The following is a 19,274-nucleotide window of genomic DNA, read 5'->3' as shown; positions in this document are numbered from 1 at the left end:
TGAAATAACATTAAGCACCAAAAAACGGCTGCTCTGTTTGCAGATCTAGAGATCACAAACATGGCTGGAGGATTTCAAACACTTAGCGAGTCCAAATAATGTTGATTTTATACTTTTAAAACGTTTTAAATTTTGAAATGCTTTAACGTAATAACATTTTATGTCTTTTTGGATTTCACAATAAAAGGATAAAAAGGTAAAAATGTTCGCCCCCCTCTAGCTCGCATCTACCGCTTTCAATGGCGGAGAAGCCGAGCAATTTCTCGCTAAACTAGCAGTGACGCTGTCCCAGAAGAAGTAGATGGACTATGGCAGTGTAATTAAATTGGCTGAGAGCAAGACATCTTTAAACTCAGTGTCATGTGTAAGAGGCCAGTACACATATGACCAAAAAAGAGTGATTCAAATCGCAAATGTGATTGGAAAAATAATAGAGTAGACACATTTTATTTTTTTAAGCATTGTATAGAACATTTTTAACCCAAGCCTAGGGCTTTTTATATATACACTTTTAATATAGATTCTTAACAACTAATTTGTAGTAACTTTGATCAATTCTTGTATACCGTATTCTGTACTTTGTAAAGAATACGCTGTGTCTGTTTTCAAATAATTATTTTACTAAGTCTTCGGCCGGCTCCCCAAAAATTCACCATCAAGTTTGCTCCGCACCGAATACTCACTGAGTTAAAAAACTTGTTAACACCGAGTGTACTCAATATTGCGTCGTCTGGAGTCGAGGATCTAAGTCGTAGAATGATGCAGATTCAAAGAGAAAATAGTAACATTGTTTGCTGTAGAGGCTATTTTTTATTTAGTTTGATGGCTCTGTATAGGATTGCAAATGCTATGTCTGCCATGCTTTTCAAAATATTGTCGAGGACTGCATATGTGGTAACACCTGACAGTGGACAGTCAATGGGGCCATTTATACGAGGAAAAATAAGAAGCGTCTTACATAAGACGCGGCTTAAATAAGACGCGAACTTTCGGTATAAGCGGAACATTTCGTCTAAAATAAGAGGCGTCTTATTTTTCCTCGTATAAATGGCCCTATTATCCACTCACTAGGAGATGAATATTGTTGACTGATAGTCCGAGATGGCGAACCAATCAGATTGCCATTAAGCTGAGTTTTGTGAAACGGCACTAAGTCCGCTAAGATTTACCATCATGAATTTGTACACATAGAAGTTTTTGTTCGTGGGCTACTATAATGACTGTTTCTCGGCGAAAGGTTTCGTTATATTCATTTTTTTGTTCAATGTTTTCAGGGCCAGATTCTCGAGCGAAAAAATTAACTCGTTTCCCTGGGAAAAAAATCGGAACCAGACGTTATGGGCCAGTTATTTAAACAGAGTTTAGCTTGTGTTTAACAAAACCGCGTTCTACGCCATTTTTAGTTTGCCCAACGCTTTTACCCACTTAACACTATTTATCTTGATAAGTTTCATGAAAGCATAAGGCGTAGACTGGAACAGCACTTATTTTCTTAAAATTATCCACTAAGGAAGAGATCTGGAGGTCGAAAGATTTGCCACACCGCGGCCTAAGTTAGACTTCGTTTAAATAACCGACCCTATGTGTTCATATTATAGCTTAATTGAAATCTTGTCTAGCCCTTAGCACACTGTGTTTAATCAAATTTCTATTCTATAACGATACTAGAAAATGTACTCGTTTGGATATATTAATATTAGTATAATTTATATGTGTTGTAGTTAATTTTTTATCTCACGTAATTTTTATTTTTCCTTTGTTTCACACTTTGTTAGCATACATTATCATACCCAAAAACAAAAGAAAAACAAAAATAACCTTACATAAAAAATTAACTACAACATATGCAATATAATAAAGTACTAATGTAGTGCATAGCACCATTCTTAGTAAATTGTTCGCACCTCTATTATGTAGTTTAAGGCCTGGGACTAAGGGGTTTACCTGTGGAAAATGAATTATTGACTATAACTTCGGCATAAATCATAGCGCTGAATTAAAATTTGGCACACATAAAGAACTCATCGTCCTTAACATATTAAAATATAAATATTGTGTTGAAAGTCACGTGATATGTCACGTGACCATTTTGCTAAAAATCGTAAATTATTGACCAATTGGTGGCCGGTTTAAGAAAAGAAATCGAGCAATAATTTTTTCTAATTCATGTTATATGTTTCTAACACTTCACGTTTAGAATGGCTGTCCATTGCACTTCAATAAAAAATTATGAGGGAAAACGTCATTTTTAATGCCCAAATGTAATCTTAAATTATTTAAACCTGCAATATTAAACTTCGCGCACAATCACTCCAAACGTAGCAAGTTAGGTACGTTTATCCTCTTTCAGAAATGCCAATTTGTTTATCCCAACAAAGTAAATTCGTCACCAATTCGCCAATTTCCTTTATTTTTAATTTTTGGTCACGTGACCATAATTGAACGTTAAGGCACAAGAAAACCTCAAGATTTACTTTTGGGAAAAAGTTTATTTTGTTCTAGGTCTCCTAACAAGAGATATTGCAAATCATTCATAAGCTCAGAACACACCTTTGACCCAGGCCTTAAACCACTTGAGTAAGCAAGGGCTGTGGAGCCTTGAGATTCTGTGATCAAAATAGACATAGGTAAACACTACATAATTATTTTCTTTAAGGATGTATGCTGTGTTTTTTATTGCATGTATTTCAAAATGTTCTGGATAAAGTATTTTTTAGTCATTTTATAGCTAAAAACACATGCGGCAAAATGTATTAAGACTAGCAGAAGTATAACTACAATAACTAGCTAGCTTGCAGTAAAAACAGTGTGTATCTAGTTACAGTCATGCAAATATGGCCTTTATTACCTAGTATTTACTTTGTTACGTAATTTTAACACTGGAACGCAAAGATATGCATTGTTAACTTTTTAATTGTTTTATATAATATCTTTACTAATTTACTGATGTAATCAAGTTGCTTTTTTGTTTAAAAATAAAGGACTTTAATAAAACTCAAGTGCCCAGTTGTTCGAAGGCCGGTTAGCGCTAACAACATCAAATATAGTAGACAAAAAGAACAAAACTGAAAACACTTTTTAGGTTTTTCATATTTGACCTGAAATTTCGCACTAACCCATGGGTTATCTTAACCCAGCTTTGAAAAACCCGGCCAAGGCTCACAAAGTCGTTTTCTTTCTGAGGTGTTCTGTACTTTCGAAACCTCCAATTTTTTCCCAATTTGTATAGATACTCCAAGTCCTCATCGATATTTAGAGCAGCGGGTGTTAATCAAGATCTCACATCGCGACAAAGTGTCAACCTCAGAGAAACAAATTGGGTTACAACTGCTTCTTGAATGTATCATTCGCTGAACAAGTTGCCTCACCCTTTCCCGGAGTCCCACTACAAGGGCTTTTTCAGCCAGCACAAGAGATCATGAGGACAGAGCGGAAGTCTAGGGGCGTTGGCCGGGATATCTTGAATGAAAAAAAGTTATTTTTTGAAACTATGAGGACCATAGTTTCCGGTGAAATTGACTTCTGGAACACACTTTAGAATCTCGTTGAATAGTGCCTTTAAAAGACACAGAATAGGAGGAAGTACAGGTATCGAAAAGAGGAAGAAGAATAGATTGTGAATACCTCTGAAATCACTTTTGGATATAAGCATATAGTAAGCAAATTTGAGCGTCGATTTTTTTTTACCAAATATTATCATATATTAATGACTTGGGGACACCTTTCATGAGTTAATGAATGAGACATGTTTTGCTCCTACATGAGCTGCCTTCAAGAGTTGAACTACAGGCTACAGTCGCAACAGCATGGTTAGTTAATATAAGTTCAGACCACTGATTTGGAAAAGGAGTTGGCAAGTTTTAATTGTAAAAACATTAAAAAAAAAAACAAAAAGCAAGGTTGCAAGTAGAGTGTAAAGGCACGCAATTCCTTCTATTCTGAAAACAATAGAGTACACTACCTCTACAGAAAATACTTATTTTACATAGGAGAATGAAGGGTGGGGGGAGGGGCGCTAATTCGAACATTTACGGGTACAATGATGTTAGCGTAATTCATTATAAAAAAAAGAATAAATATTAAAGGAAGATGAAGAATTTAGTTTTCAATTCTATAGTTCCTTTTTGATTTAATAAGTGGTTCTCAATAAACCAATCAGAACTGTTTGAATTGTTGTTAGCCTGAAGTACATTATCGCTGCTTAGTTTACTGAACTTTAATCCAGTAGTTGTCGCTAGTCGTTAGGTTCAGACGACAAAATTTTTATGAGCCGAACCTAATTCGAATTAATTAAGGCCGACGCCTGAATTGATTCAGACGCCGATCTTAATACCAGGCGAACTAAATCAAAAGGAGAAAAATGCTCATTTCGGTCAAACTACTTGTAAAAATACGTTATTATAATTTATGCATTAGGTTCGGTACATGAAAAGATCGGCGTCTGAACCCGGCCCAACTTGCGAAAAAGATTTTTAGCCCAAGAATTAACGATATGTTAATAAGCAATAAATTAGAAAACGCATCATATTTGAGAAAAACATGCACAGAGGCTGGGTAAAATAAGTGGCAATTTTCAATTATAAAATTTTCTGTTAAGCTTAATATTTGCCTGTTGGATTCTCCCTCTCTTCTAACCTCTCCGCACGCGAGTACTCTCCGAGCAAGCCCTTCTGAGAGTCGTTCACACTCTTCACACCGGTCAGAGTGTCATTCACATCTAGTTTTACAAGCTTCTTGTACTACATGTTTCTAAAATTATGATTATATCAAATAATCGATTAGAAATAATATTTAGAGTTGTGACTTAAATAATAAAAGCCGTATATGAGATAATTTAAGTCCACAGCAATAAAATGTTAAATGATTTTTTTTTCAGAAAAGCGGCGTCTGCTAAAATTCTTACAGTCTTCTAGTGATCAATATAACTGCCCTTCTTGACCAGTGAGGAGAGGACAATCGGCAAGACTTTTAAACATAGATATTTACTGTTTACAAGTAGCCTTATGACTCCTGGAGGAAGATCATAAGGTTATATAAACCCTATATTAAGATCTCCCCTTACAGATAACCCATCCAGCCCAGGAAAGGTTGGCCACACCACCGGGGTTACATCACCTTCCCTTTTCGAACAGTGGTTAAATAAATAAATAAATTTGCTAGAACTTGATGTGTCAATGGTGCCAGTTCTTAAACACTGACAACATTAAATATCTCTTCTTTGTTAATCCAAGTTAGTGTGGGTTCTTTTACGTACGATTAAGAGCCATTATGCCTCTGGGTACGATAAAACCAGATAGGTGAAAGTGCTGCGAGACGGTACCTAACTTTTTTCGTCGTTATGTCTTTTTATTTATTACAATTTGATGGCAAATAAATCTAAAGGTACACACAAACAAAGCCATAAGGATAATCTGTAAAAGAGTGGAACACTCTATGCGAGACAGATCACCATGTAGCTAATCTAAATAAATAAATATGTAATAACAATCAGAAAAATATTAAATCAAATATAAAAACGTTAAAAACTGTCTTCATTCCTGACTTAAAAACTGCAAGACTAGGAGATAATCTAATATCTAAGGGTATCGAATTCCACATTTCAACAATTCTATTAAAATAAGTGTATTTAAAGTTAAGTCGTTCTAGCAAAATTCGTCTTCAAGGAATAGTCATCAACATGTCTAAACCTGTACGGACCATCCTGAGAATAGAAGTTCACAAACGGAGATACATCCACGTTCAAGTATCCTTTTAAAGCCGTATACAAAAATGTGACATCAAAAAGATAGCGTCTCTTTTCAAGCGAAAGCAAATCAAGACATTTTAGGCGCTCGTCATGGGTAAAATTCCTTTTTCCGAGAATAAATTTTGTTCCCCTCCTCTGTATGTGCTCAAGCTTGTCAATGTTTCTTGCGGTGTATGGTGACCACACAACTGATCCATATTCCACTTGCGATCTCACTAACGTGCAGTACAGCACCTTCAGGGTTTCGGTGTCCTTGCAACCTCTGCAAGTTCTTCTAAGCAGGCCTAAGATTCTACTAGCTTTATTTGTAATGGCATCAACTTGAGAGTTCCAAGAAAGATGATGGTTAGTAAGCAAACCAAGGTCGCGGAACTTATAAACTTCCTCTAAGACCGATCCGTTTAGGTTGAAGCTAGTTCTGAATGGTTGTTTCTTCTGGGTAATGCGCATCAACTCGCATTTCTTAACATTGAAGGTCATCCTGTTCTGTTGACTCCAAGTGCACAAACTATCTACAATCGGCGACAAAATTGTTTAGACATTGTACTTAAATAGGGTAACTTCGGAGAACAAAAGAATCCGCACCCCTCCCCTGTCCCCTCCATTCAAAGTTGGGGTCTTTGTTGTTTTCTATAGGTAGCTAGAACAAGGGCACAACATATATTTCCTCCTTTTGAAGTTAATAAAACGTAAAAAAGCCCAGTTTTGGGCGAAGTGTCTCAACTCATTTTGTCGCCGATCGGCGACAAAATTGTTGAGACATTGTACTTAAATAGGGTAACTTCGGAGAACAAAAGAATCCGCACCCCTCCCCTGTCCCCTCCATTCAAAGTTGGGGTTTTTGTTGTTTTCTATAGGTAGCTAGAACAAGGGCACAACATTGCACGGAGGGGGTGGGGGGAAAGCTATATTTCCTCCTTTTGAAGTTAACAAAACGTAAAAAAGCCCAGTTTTGGGCGAAGTGTCTCAACTCATTTTGTCGCCGATTGTAGATCATCTTGAAAAATCATTAGATCATTTGGACAGTTTACCACCCTAAACGCCTTGCAGCCATCTGCATATAGTGCCACAGAACTTTCTTGACTGACCACCTCAGGTACCCTGGGTTTCCAGAGGATATTTTTTTCCTTTCGATACTGATGCGCGAACCGCCGTGGAGAAAAAAATAACTCGGCAGTTTTGTCGAACCGTACTACGGTTTATTTCATCTCAGGTATTTTGAGAACGGACCTCTGGAGCCAGGTAACCTCAGGCAGATCACTGATGAAAATAACAAAAAACAGGGGACCCAAAATGGATCCCTGCGGCACGCCAGATGTGATATTCAGCCAGCTAGAACATTTGCCATCAACCACAACTCTTTGCTTACGATTCGATGAATAGTCACCACACCAGGCTAGCAGCGACCCTAATATTCCAATATTATGTCAATACAAAGGCAGGACTTTATTCTCAGTTATCTTAGTTACTACCCTGCATGTAGGTACGGCCGGGGCTCGAACCCGCGACCTCCCGCTCGGCAGATCGGCGCTCTCCCACTCAGTCTGGAAATTATTTTCTTTAGGCTTGAGTTTATCACAGATCATTGGCGATTAACCAGAAGCCTGAAGGCTCTAGTTAGGTCCATGGAACGTGCCAGTCATTTCTATTTCCTCGAAAAGAAAAAAAGGAATGGTATTTAGTAATCCCTGAGGTACGCCCCATCTTGAATTTCAACCAACCCTTTACTTCAGCTAGCTGATCAAATATTCCCATTGCAATTTTCTACGACGGTTCATCATGGCTGCGAAATTGACCAAAATGGAACCATGGGTACCAAAGAAGCATTACGATGATGCACATTCATATTCAGGAGAAACTTGAGAATTCTGCGGGAGAAGTCAAGGTAAAGACTGCAATTGTTGGCAGTTCTGGATCCGGAAAATCTACTTTTATCAACAGAATACGAAGATGAGAACAAATGGAAGCATTTCTATATATTTTTTTTTCACGGGAAGGTTTTTTTGAAAAGGTACTCTTAGTCTTGGCAGACGTAATTGATTGTCAACTTTTTCCAAATGAAATTAATGGCGATTGTGTCTCTTGTTGAAACGCTACTGCTCGTAAATAAGTCCAATAAAGGCATTGAATGTGACAATGTTTGAGTACAGCAGTTTTCTGCAGCCTCATCAAAATCTGCCAGACTATCTCTATTTTAATGTAAAGGCGATTTCCCATTTTTACATTGTCAGTGAAAGTTCCACTTTATTCGCAGAGGAACTCCTTTGTTTCTCCTTCACCAGGAAGTTTGAAGGAAAAACGAAAGGGGAAGGAGCATCGCAAATTATATAAATTATTTGTTATTTGTATAGTATTTATTAGCGAGTTGTCAAAACCAACACAATTTTGACATCAAACCGTGAAAAAAATTAGCATTTTTGAGTCAATAAGCTCGAATACAAAATGTGATTGTACACTAACAGCACTGTTGTCTCAACCAATTTCGGATTTCCGGGAAAACAGACGTATGAAAACTCGGGCAACTGAGGTCTTAAGAAAACAAAGGGATCTTTTTTATTTATGTTCTTCTGATGAGTTGATGAGTACGTTCCATTTCTCTTGCAATTGGTGTTCGGGGAAGTATTTAGTAATTCTTCCAAAGAAAGTTGAAGTTGCAATTGGATCGGAAGTAACCGCAGTTTTACAAATGAGTGAAACACACACTTCCGCGACTACTAGGGTTGCTTCGAGGAAATAACCCTCACCTGCTTTACTTCTACAAAGACATTTCATTGGGCGCAGTCCATTTGAAATAAATCACGGTCTACTTAAAATCACATAGAATGGAACATATATTTCTGATATCACATAATTCATTAGTAACAAGAACGTACTTACAGTGGCAGTCAGTCTCGCTTGCTTGGAGATTAAATCGAGAAATGAGGAGGCGATTAATTCTACACAAAACATGATTTACTCGCTAAAGGTTCTTTACTTCCTACTTTATCGACGTCCATACTTTTTACTTGTTTCTGAATTAATTTAGTACGCGTGTTAGCGACGACCGGAAATACGTCTGCGGTCGAAAATATACGAAAATTCAAGGGCCTCGATTTCAGAGAAATTACATCATTGCCAGAGATCGAAAACGTGATTTACATGCCACGTCATTTCAATCCTCGCCGAAACTAAACCGCATGCTCATCACAAGACTCATTTGCATACAATGAAAGTTTCCTACACCCGACCATCGTAGTTTTGCTAATTAAGATTCTTATATTTTTTTTTTTCGACTACTCAGTAGTGTTCACTTGTTCCAAATTGATCAACACTTTCAAGCTACATAATTCGTGGACCGACTCGCTTCGGAAAAGCTCGAAATTTAATCTTTCCTAAACATGCGTGGCTTCGATCACGCAACGATTCTTAGTCCCAGTTTCCATGGTCTCCTCAAGGAACGCCTGGCACAATGACCCCCGATTTGTACATAAGATTCGACGAAAAACCTCGGGGGGTACTTCCAGAAAAATTGGTTGGGGTGTGGGGCACGCTTCCTGAAACTCCTACCCTATTTCAAACCTGATCAAAAATTTGATACCCTATTTCAGACCTGAAGCCTTGGAGCCCGGCACGTGACAAGCTGTTACAGTATTACAGTACGTACACGGTTGGCGTAAACATAGACTTTCAAAAACCCTCCGCTCGCCAAAAGGTCGACTTGTAGAAAGTCTAGCGTAAACATTAAGAGGCCGTGCGCCTAAGAAACGACCGATGATTTCCAGCTAAAAAATAAAATCGGCCGATTTTTTTCTCCCAAGTAGAGGTTACCGAATACTATTCAAAAATGAATTTCTTTTGTTTCAGTTTCGTTTTAAACCAAAAATATGGAGCCCCAAACTTTTTCCGTCTGATAGCAGCAAAATCAGGCCGAAAATAAGCCCTCGCAAAAAACGGTTCAGAAATCACTACCGCAAATATTGCATACTAAATTAGAAAGAGCGTTGAAGCTGATTTTAAAATATTCATTTAAGTCCAACGCTGTTGAAAGCAATCAAAGTGATTAATCAGACATTGGAGGGATATACATTACGATTCTGTTAAAACATTTTTCGGCCAAAGTATAATGACATTGTACAAAGCGTTCAAAGTTACCGTGTTTACCGTTACCTTGCTACTTGGGTGAAACACTTCTCTGTTGCCAATACGGCCGTGGATAGCGTGGTAAACGCCACTTTTATCCTTGCTAGGCGTTCAGAGACCATCTTAAGCAGAAGGACGTAGAATTAAAAGAGAAAGGAAGATGAAAAATAGGCAGAAGAAGAAAATAACTCGAAATTACCATCTGCTGACGAAACTTGAATCTGGAAAATGTCGTCGCGTGACAGCGGCCATTGACGTCATTTGTCTAAACTGCGGCGGAATCTAAACGAATGCGCAAAACAGGAAAACACTTTTTCTCAGCCAGAAAGCGTTTAGTGGAACACTGTAATGTTATTTTTTCACAAGCGATGGTGACTTAAAAAGAAAAAATTCCCGAACCGCCACACTGTTTTGGCCTCAGCGTGATCTGAGCGTTGTGGGGTCACGAGTCGACGCTTCTGGCCAGCGGTCTGTTGAAAGAAATCTGACTCAATTGTTTTTTCGGGCGAGAATCATTCATGTCAATGTCCGATGTCTGCCTCCAAGGAAAGAGAAAAAGAGAGATGTTAGAGTACTGTCGCTCCCGAGAAGGAGGAACACCTTGCTCGCGAAAACTGAGTTCGTTACGCCCAAGAATTACGTCCTGGTTTTTTTTTTTTTTTTTTTTTCTCAAAGGACTAGTACAAGGCGCTATGAAATGTAGCTAACAGATTCAATTCTTAGCACACTGATTAGCCCCGCGTTTAGTATTTTCTTGGACATCAAAATATCGGGGTTGACGCTATTCGGTTGAATGGCGGACTGACGGAATGATGGAACGGAATGGCGGAATACACGGAATATATGGAATACTCTAAAACGCAGAATAAGAGACAAATCGTTTAAAAAGGATATACATGTATGCAGTCGACTCCAATAACTCGAACACTCACTACTGACTCGAACCCTCGAGCTAACTCGTAATTAGTAATACTAATTTTAGTTTCTCTTCAGATCATTTCCATATAATTTTACCCTCAATAGCTCGAACCATGTTTTAAGCGCGGGACAAGTGAAAAAATTGACTTACCGTAATGATTCGATTTTAGTAGCGCCCTGTGGTACTTATTTACTTTTGGTGCCTCAAGGGAGGACGCTTATTCGGCACAGGGCGCTTATTTCTTTTTTGAGAAACAACCAAATGTTCAAAAAAAAAACTTTAATATTTTCGAGGGTGGAAGCGGAATCATGAATCATGAATCATAGTTACAAAACTTGTAGGAATCATGACTCTTTGTTTTTGAAACTGGAGAATCATGAATCTTTGTCCTTCGGCTCGGGAATCATGAATAACGAGTCTCTGAGAAAAGCGCAACAAAATAGACGTATGAATCAATTGCGTTCGATCCAGGGAATGCAGGATATGGTGTTTCCGAGAGTCCAATTTTCAATTCGTGCATTCGGGGCTGATACACTGTAGTCGGCTTGTTTCTCCAGTGACACTGGTGCTTAATGTTCAGTAACAAAAAACTCCATACCTGGGCAAAACGAATGATGATACAGAGAATCTATATAATTCTGGACGAAAACAGAAGTTTGAACACCAAAAAAAATACGCAAAACAAGACCCTCTGAGAATTCATTTAATGAATAGGTCATCAAAAGCTCGGGGGGGAGGACTCCGCATATGAAAGGGGTGGGGATGCTCGTCATCTCGCTTAGGGGTGTAAATTTCGGATTTTGGTCTCACTTAGGGTATTCTGGGCAAAACGCCATCATATTTAGCCATGAAGGTCTCGCTTAGGGTTGCACGCGAAAAATATATAAAAAATATATATTGTCTTTGTTTTAACAGATCAGTCTCCCTTAGGGGTTTAATTCAAAATTTCCGACGAGCATCCCCACCCCTTTCATATGCGGAGTTCCCCCCCCCCCCCCCCCCAGGATCAAAAGTCTTCGTGAGTCATGAATCTGGAAGAAAATTCTTGTAGGAATCATAAATCATTGAGGTAAAAACGATAGAAATCATGAATATCAAGATTCAAATGATTCCGCTTCTACCCCCGAATATTTCCTAAAAAAAGAATAATATTTGAAACTGTAACGGTAACAAATACTTACGGTGAATGCTCAGTTAACGTGAGAGACTTACCTTGAAACTTGTTGGGCATTTGCCGATGGAACTTTCCTTCCTTATATTCGGCTTTCTTAAAAAAGCTCACAGTGAGAACACCTCTTCAACAGCATGGAGGGGGAAATGGGGCTTACGGTATTGCGGTATTAAGCTTTTTTTCCAGCGGTATTTCGGTAATTTGGATTTTAAAGTGCGGTATTGCGGTATCATTTAGCCCTGCGGTATGCGGTTTTTCATCCTTTTAGTTAACGGTGTTCGGTAAAAGAAGATCTTCACAGTATTGCGGTACTGTTAATTGCGCTCTATTGTTTAATGCACGTCAGTATTTTTAAGACTTTAGATTAAGACCCTGTTTACATGGAGTGGGGGACCCCGGTCTAGTGAGGTCGGTTTTTTTTGTTTTGTCTCCCCCAGAACGTGAAAACAAAAGAAACCAACCCCATTAGACCGGGGTCCCCCACTCCATGTAAACAGGTCCTAATGGTAAATGATTACCATTACACAATTTCTGACAGATAATCTATAATGAAATTGGTAGGGCACCCTTTTCGATCATTGCACCGATCAATTCGAGGTCGTCTCACGTTTCCTCGCAATTGCAGAGGTTGATTGCTGGTGCCTAAATGCTTGAGATAAACAAACACGCGAGATGGATACAAGTTTATGTAAGCGCGACCGAAAATAAATGCGGTATCAGTATTTCGTCGATTTTTGACACGGTATTTCGGTATTTACCGATTTTTCTTACGGTATTGCGGTATTGGGTACCCCCCAATGTCCCCCTAGCATGGCGTTGCTCTCCAACTTCGTCACCTTCTTTAGGTCCGCTGACCCCTACACGCGCTGACCCGTAACGTCCGTTGGAATGTATGTAACGAAATACATGCAGCCCACATTCAAAGCACTTGGAGTGAGGCTGAATTCATCGTCATTAACGGGAACAACATAAACCTGTTTCACTTCAAGATTTCTGGTGATAGAAAGATTGTTTTTTTTTTAACTTATATTTCATGCATTTGTTTGGATTCCAAAACGGCTAAAAAACCATACCCTTTGGCGCCGCGCTTACCTTTATAGCCTGTATAAGGGAGTACCCCCCAGGACGAAAAACACGTTGCAGATTACGAGTCTCGCTGCTTACGCAAGCGAGACTCAAGCGAGACTAATTATAGCTTTGAAACTCACGCGAAAATTTTTGAAATTGCTATCTCGGACGAGTTTGCGCAGTCATTTCGGCAACAGACCAATTTTAAAATTAAACAAGACGTTGTGGAGCGTACACTTCGGCGTCGTGGTTGTGGAATTAATTGTAATTGCGTAGGAATAGTAAGAAATGATATATGATAAGGTATCAATTTGTGAAATAATGGGAATTGTCAGGATATTCTGAAAAGAGCAATAACCAAGAGGCCTACTTGCCAAAAACTAGCATTTCGGGGCAAAATTTAAGAGAGTGTCTCTGTAAGAGCGGTCCGGTCGATTTTGCTTGAGGCACAGATTTAGCTCATTTCTTGTGGGTTGTAAGACATTCATGTACCTATCCTAAAGCCACAATCCGTTTGATCGGATCTCTTTATTTTTCAGAGTTTTACTGAAATTAAATTTCACTCGAGCGAAGGCCTGTCGTGACACTTTTCAAGACTTTAATTTGAGACAACTTTGGAGGACAATTTACAAAAAAGTACGGGACTCAGCAAAAATCAAATACCACAGACATGTATAACAACTCTATCTTATCCATCGAGGCGACTTTCGTGAACAACACGTTTCAATCAAGCAAACAGGAAGACTTGAACGACACCTTATCGGTTCGCTTAAGTTACACACGCGAAAACCGATCAAATTCAAGGTACATTTTTGAAAAATTGAGGCGTTCTTAACTGATCCAATTAATATAGCTAGGAAGTAGGTGCCATAGAAAAGGTAACTACAGAAAAAAACTTTGCGGCCCGACCTTTACTAAAACTTTATAACTCCGTGAACTTACCCAATTTTCGGCAATCTCCAAGTTTTGCCGCCATTTTGAGGGACTTGTCAACATGAAGCGCAGCAGATATAAATCGAGCAGGTAGATCTAAAACCGTCAGAAATACATACGAAAGCATTCAAATGAACTTCACTTTCAATTCAAGGGGCAAAATTTGAAATTGTTCGTTAAACCTACCATTCCTACATCCCCATGCGACCATTTCTTCCAACAATTCAAACACTACAACTAGTGTTCCAATTTCCCTCGTCCATTCTACCGTCAGAAATAACCTGTGCCACCCAAGCTTCGACTTGAAGGTGAAGTACGAATCAAACAAAATAACTGTTTCATCTTCGAGGCCAAATCACGCTGGTATTTTGATTTTCTGATCGACAAGAATGGTGATCAGGAAGTGATCGCCATGTTTACCTCATAAACGTGACCGCTGTCCAGCCGCTGGGTGAAAACAGTACGGCGCGGGATGGTATGGGTGGCGGACTTATCGTCATAAGATATTCGAATACATGCTAAAAAAGCTTTAGGACTCTCAGTCTAAACAGTGAAGGTATGCTTCGTGGTACAGACAACTTTTATTTCATTCTCATAACTTTTCCCTTTAAATTAGAACTGGTATTAATTAATAGAGTTATTTAAATATTTTTAACCGAGGTACCCATATGACCTTTTTGCTTGTACTCAGTGGTATAAAATAAGGTTTCTTTTCTTCCAGAATCTTTTATTTATGCGTTATTGCACTGAATGAACACTATACTTAGAAGGTTTGTTCTAAATCATTTTTGCTGTTCCCAAGAATGTATGCAAAATCATTGCTTTATACAAAGCTGACTCTAAAATATGATTTTCCGTAACAGTAGCCAATGTCACTTACGTAAGGCGTTAATAAAACTAGCAATGTACAATTTTTAGCGTTTTCCACTTATAACCCTGACATACAATTGTCAAGTGAACTATGTTAGTTTCAGCTCATTCCTTGATTCGATGTGACCTTTTATCACTAAACCCTATTCTTTTCTTTTGCAATTTTCCGGTACTTTTTTTTTCATACGACAACGACAAAGAGTTTTATAAGTAAACCAATTTTTTGGTGTACCAAAAGGCCGGCTAAATAAGCTCCTCCCCCTGCTCCTAATTTTTTGGGTTGCCTTCGCCCATGCCTCTGCACGACTCCCTGTCGGCTAAAAAGGAAATTTGAAAGACTGTTATGCAGGACACATTTTCTTTTTCATTTCCATTTACCCTCTACAATTTTTTATAAGTATGTAAAGATATAAAAAAACACAAAGGTTTTTACAAGTAATAGATATACTTTGTTCTGGCAAAATGGTGGCTAAGAACGGCTGAATATATACTTACTTGGAAATAAAATGATGCTGTTTGGTTTCCCGTTAAAACATTACGTAAGAGTGACGCGTGTCTGTTCAAATTGTGACAAAACCACGCCACAAAGTCAAAGCAAAAGAGAAAAAAGTGTAATTTTCATAACCAACTTACAATCTCTCCATTATAGACAGCTACAAGGGCCATTGGGTCACTGCTTGATGGTGTAATTATCCTTCCACTGAGCACTGGCATTCATGGGTCATTTCCTTTATTTTTGACATTAGAACAGCTTTGAAATCTCTACTCCGGTGAATTAAGGAATGGGTCCTCGTTACATGCGGGGTTTTATGACTTGATCTTGTTTTTTTCCAGTATCTTCCTTTATTTTAATCTTAGACCGCTTTGTTTAAGACCAGAACCACTTTGGACCTTAAACACTCCTTTTTTTTTAGATCACGTGACCAGCCACGTCCATAATTATGCAAGTTTTGGACTTTGCAGATTACACCAGTTTAATGAATGTGACCACAATCGTTTTTCCTTCCATAATATTTCATTTACAGTCAAATAAGCTAAATTAATCGGGGATTTGTGAAATGATCCATTCCTTCGTAATTATTAGATATTTTTCTCTAGTCCCAGTCTCCCTCTTAACAAGAAACGTTATAGTTTACAAAACGTAGATAATTTAAGAAAACCCCGATTAATTCCATAAACTTTGTGTCAATAGTCATTCACAAAAAGTGAATTAAATTACAAGTCTTATTTATAAGGTGGTGTAAATTTGGATTGAAATAAAATGTCAAAAATGGGTGTGACAAGTCACGTGACATAGGTAAAACATTAGTAACAATGAAAAATGAATGCTTATGGGGAGTAGATATTGAATTTAAAATATTAATGCGAAAGGTAAAATACCCACTAAAACAGACCACCCCCCTCCAAATTTGCAGTGCACAATTCACCGGAGTAGATTTAAGCTGGGTTTAAAAATTCTCATCCCTTACCCTTTCAGAAGACAACAGTACCAATGTTATCGAGAGACAGGGTAGCGAACCTTTCCAGTCAAATTTAAGTGAAGGATGGGCACTTCATAAGCCAAAAGGTGGCGCTGTTCGCTTCTCAGAGAAAGTAAGGCAGTATCTCACCTCCAAGTTTGAAATTGGTGAGCAATCTGGAAGGCAAGAGGATCTGCGACAAGTCTCGCAAGATATGAGGAAAGCGAAGGGGGAAAACGGGAAGCGCCTGTTTTCCCGGGAAGAGTGGCTAACCAAAGCCGAAATACAAGGATTTTTCTTTCGTTTGTCCTCCTCGAGATGGAGACGGGCAGGTTCGTCTCCGAGTACCGCGGTTGACGATAAATCTGACGAGGAATTAATTGACGAGGAAGAAGTGAATCAAATGACCACCGTCGAATCAGTTGTAACAGAAATTGGCTTAACGCATCCGATTGTCAATGACATTTATGACTTGTGTGACTAATTGAACTATTTTACTGTTTTCATGCTTAAGGAAATCTGCACTTTCTTCGAGCCCCCATTTAAATGGGTGTCGTGCAGAGGCATAGGCGAAGGCAACGCAAAAAATTAGGAGCAGTGGGAGGAGCTTATTTAGCCGGCCTTTTGCATGTATTTGTATATACAATGTGATAAGCGTGGTACACCAAAAAAATCGGTTTACTTATAAAACTCTTTGTCGTTGTCGTATGAAAAAAAACTACAGGAAAATTGCAAATGAAAAGAATAGGGTTTATCGATAAAAGGTCACATCGAATCGAGGAATGAGCTGAAACTAACATAGTTCACTTGACAATTGTATGTCAGGCTTATAAGTGGAAAACGCTAAAAATTGTACATTGCTAGTTTTATTAACACCTTACGTAAGTGACATTGGCTACTGTTACGGAAAATCATATTTTAGAGTCAGCTTTGTATAAAGCAATGATTTTGCATACATTCTTGGGAACAGCAAAAATGATTTAGAACAAACCTTCTAAGTATAGTGTTCATTCAGTGCAATAACGCATAAATAAAAGATTCTGGAAGAAAAGAAACCTTATTTTATACCACTGAGGACAAGCAAAAAGGTCATATGCGTACCTCGGTTAAAAATATTTAAATAACTCTATTAATTAATACCAGTTCTAATTTAAAGGAAAAAGTTATAAGAATAAAATAAAAGTTGTCTGTACCATGAAGCATGCCTTCACTGTTTAGACTGAGAGTCCTAAAGCTTTTTTAGCATGTATTCGAATATCCTATGACGATAAGTCCGCCACCCACACCACCCCGCGCCGTACTGTTTTCACCCAGCGACTGGTCAGCGGTCACGTTTATGAGGTAAACATGGCGATCACTTCCTGATCACCATTCTTGTCGATCAGAAAATCAAAATACCAGCGTGATATGACCTCGAAGATGAAACAGTTACGTTGTTTGATTCGTACTTCACATACGAGTCGAAGCTTGGGTGGCACAGGTTATTTCTGACGGTAGAATGGACGAGGGAAATTCGAACACTAGTTGTAGTGTTTGAATTGTTGGAAGAAATTTGAGCCTAAGTCAGCGGATTTGCATCATTCAGTTACTGAAATCATAAAATATGTTGAAAGGCTACTACTATTCGCCTGTTTACTATTTTCTATAACCTTATGTGAAACGTTCCAATCGAGATAAACCTTGTACATGCCCTAATTAATTATTCATAAAAATCCAAAAACGTAGAGGTCACGCAACACATGACAGCAATTTTACTACGTAACACTCAACAAAGACAAAACGTCTTCGTGCAGCATTTTGTGACTTTAAATTCATCATAAGACATTTCGAAAGGAGCGATCACTCGTGAAATGTTTTTTAACACTTTCGTGTCTCTGCGACGCCATGTAATATCCTCCACTTATTCCTCGAGTAAATAAAAGACTAAACTCAGTGATCTCAAGATATCTCGAAGTAATTCCGGTGTCATTTCGTGAAATGGCCGAAACCAGCCGGAAAGTCACGAACTAGGGCGCCCAATCTTGTCTCGATACTAGTGCATAATTTCATAGTTATTTTTCATGGCAAACAAGAACGCACTTACAGAGACATACACATCTCGCCTGCTTGGAGATTAGAGCGACAAATGAAGAGGCGATTAATTCTACAAGAAACATGATTTACTCGCTAAAGGTTTTTTACTTCCTACTTTATGGACGTCGATACTTTTTATTTGTTTCTGAATTGATTTAGTACGCGAGTTAGCGACGACCAAAAATACCTCTCCGGAAGCAGGCAAGACGCGTGTATAAATAGACGAAAATTCTGGCCTCGATTCCAGAGAAATTACATCATTATCAGATTTCGAAAGCGTGATTTACATGGCACGTCATTTCAATCATAGCCGAAAATAAATCACATGCTCATCACAAGACTCATTTGCATACAGTGAAAGTTTACAACTGACCCGACCATCGCAATTTTGCTAATTAAGATTCTTATTTTTTCGACCACTCAGTAGTGTTCACTTGCTCCAAAGTAATCAACGCTTTCAAGCGATAGAATTCGTGGACCGACACGTTTCGGAAAAGCTCTTAATTTAATCTTTCCTAAGCTTTCATCGCAAAACATGCCTGGCTTCCATCACGCAACGATTCTTAGTCCCAGTTTCCACGGTCTCCGCAAAGAACGCCTGGCACAATGGCCTGCCTTCCGCGTCGTAAATTCAACAAAAAACTCCGGGGGGTACTTCCAGAAAAATTGGGAGGGGGTGTGCAGCATGCTTCCTGAAACCCTTACCCTGTTTCAGACCAAAATCTGTGATTTCCCTACCCTATTTCAGACCTGATCAAAAATTGGATACCCTATTTCAGACCAGAAGCCCTGGAGCCCGGCGCGTGACCGGAGCGTGTGACAAGCTGTTACGGCATGTAGACGGTAGTTCGGCGTAAACGTTAAAAGGGAAATGGTCTTATCGCCAAATGATGAAGAAGTAGCTAATTCTTCTTA

The 19,274-nt window shown here is 38.6% G+C and overlaps 1 protein-coding gene and 1 pseudogene across 1 annotated transcript; one reads left to right on the top strand and one right to left on the bottom strand.

Moving 5' to 3' along the window:
* Positions 1 to 5,632: 5,632 nt before the first annotated feature.
* On the bottom strand, positions 5,633 to 6,226 carry LOC140925947 (uncharacterized). The gene has a single exon (XM_073375769.1). The coding sequence runs from the start codon at positions 6,224 to 6,226 to the stop codon at positions 5,633 to 5,635; it is 594 nt and encodes a 197-aa protein (XP_073231870.1).
* A 9,914-nt stretch (positions 6,227 to 16,140) lies between these two features.
* LOC140925946 (uncharacterized) lies at positions 16,141 to 16,878 on the top strand (annotated as a pseudogene).
* Positions 16,879 to 19,274: the final 2,396 nt, after the last annotated feature.

Source organism: Porites lutea, chromosome 2, assembly GCF_958299795.1.
Source record: "Porites lutea chromosome 2, jaPorLute2.1, whole genome shotgun sequence".
Taxonomy (NCBI): domain Eukaryota; kingdom Metazoa; phylum Cnidaria; class Anthozoa; order Scleractinia; family Poritidae; genus Porites; species Porites lutea.
The sequence above is the reverse complement of the archived record's forward strand: the minus strand, read 5'-3'. Positions and strand labels throughout refer to the sequence as shown.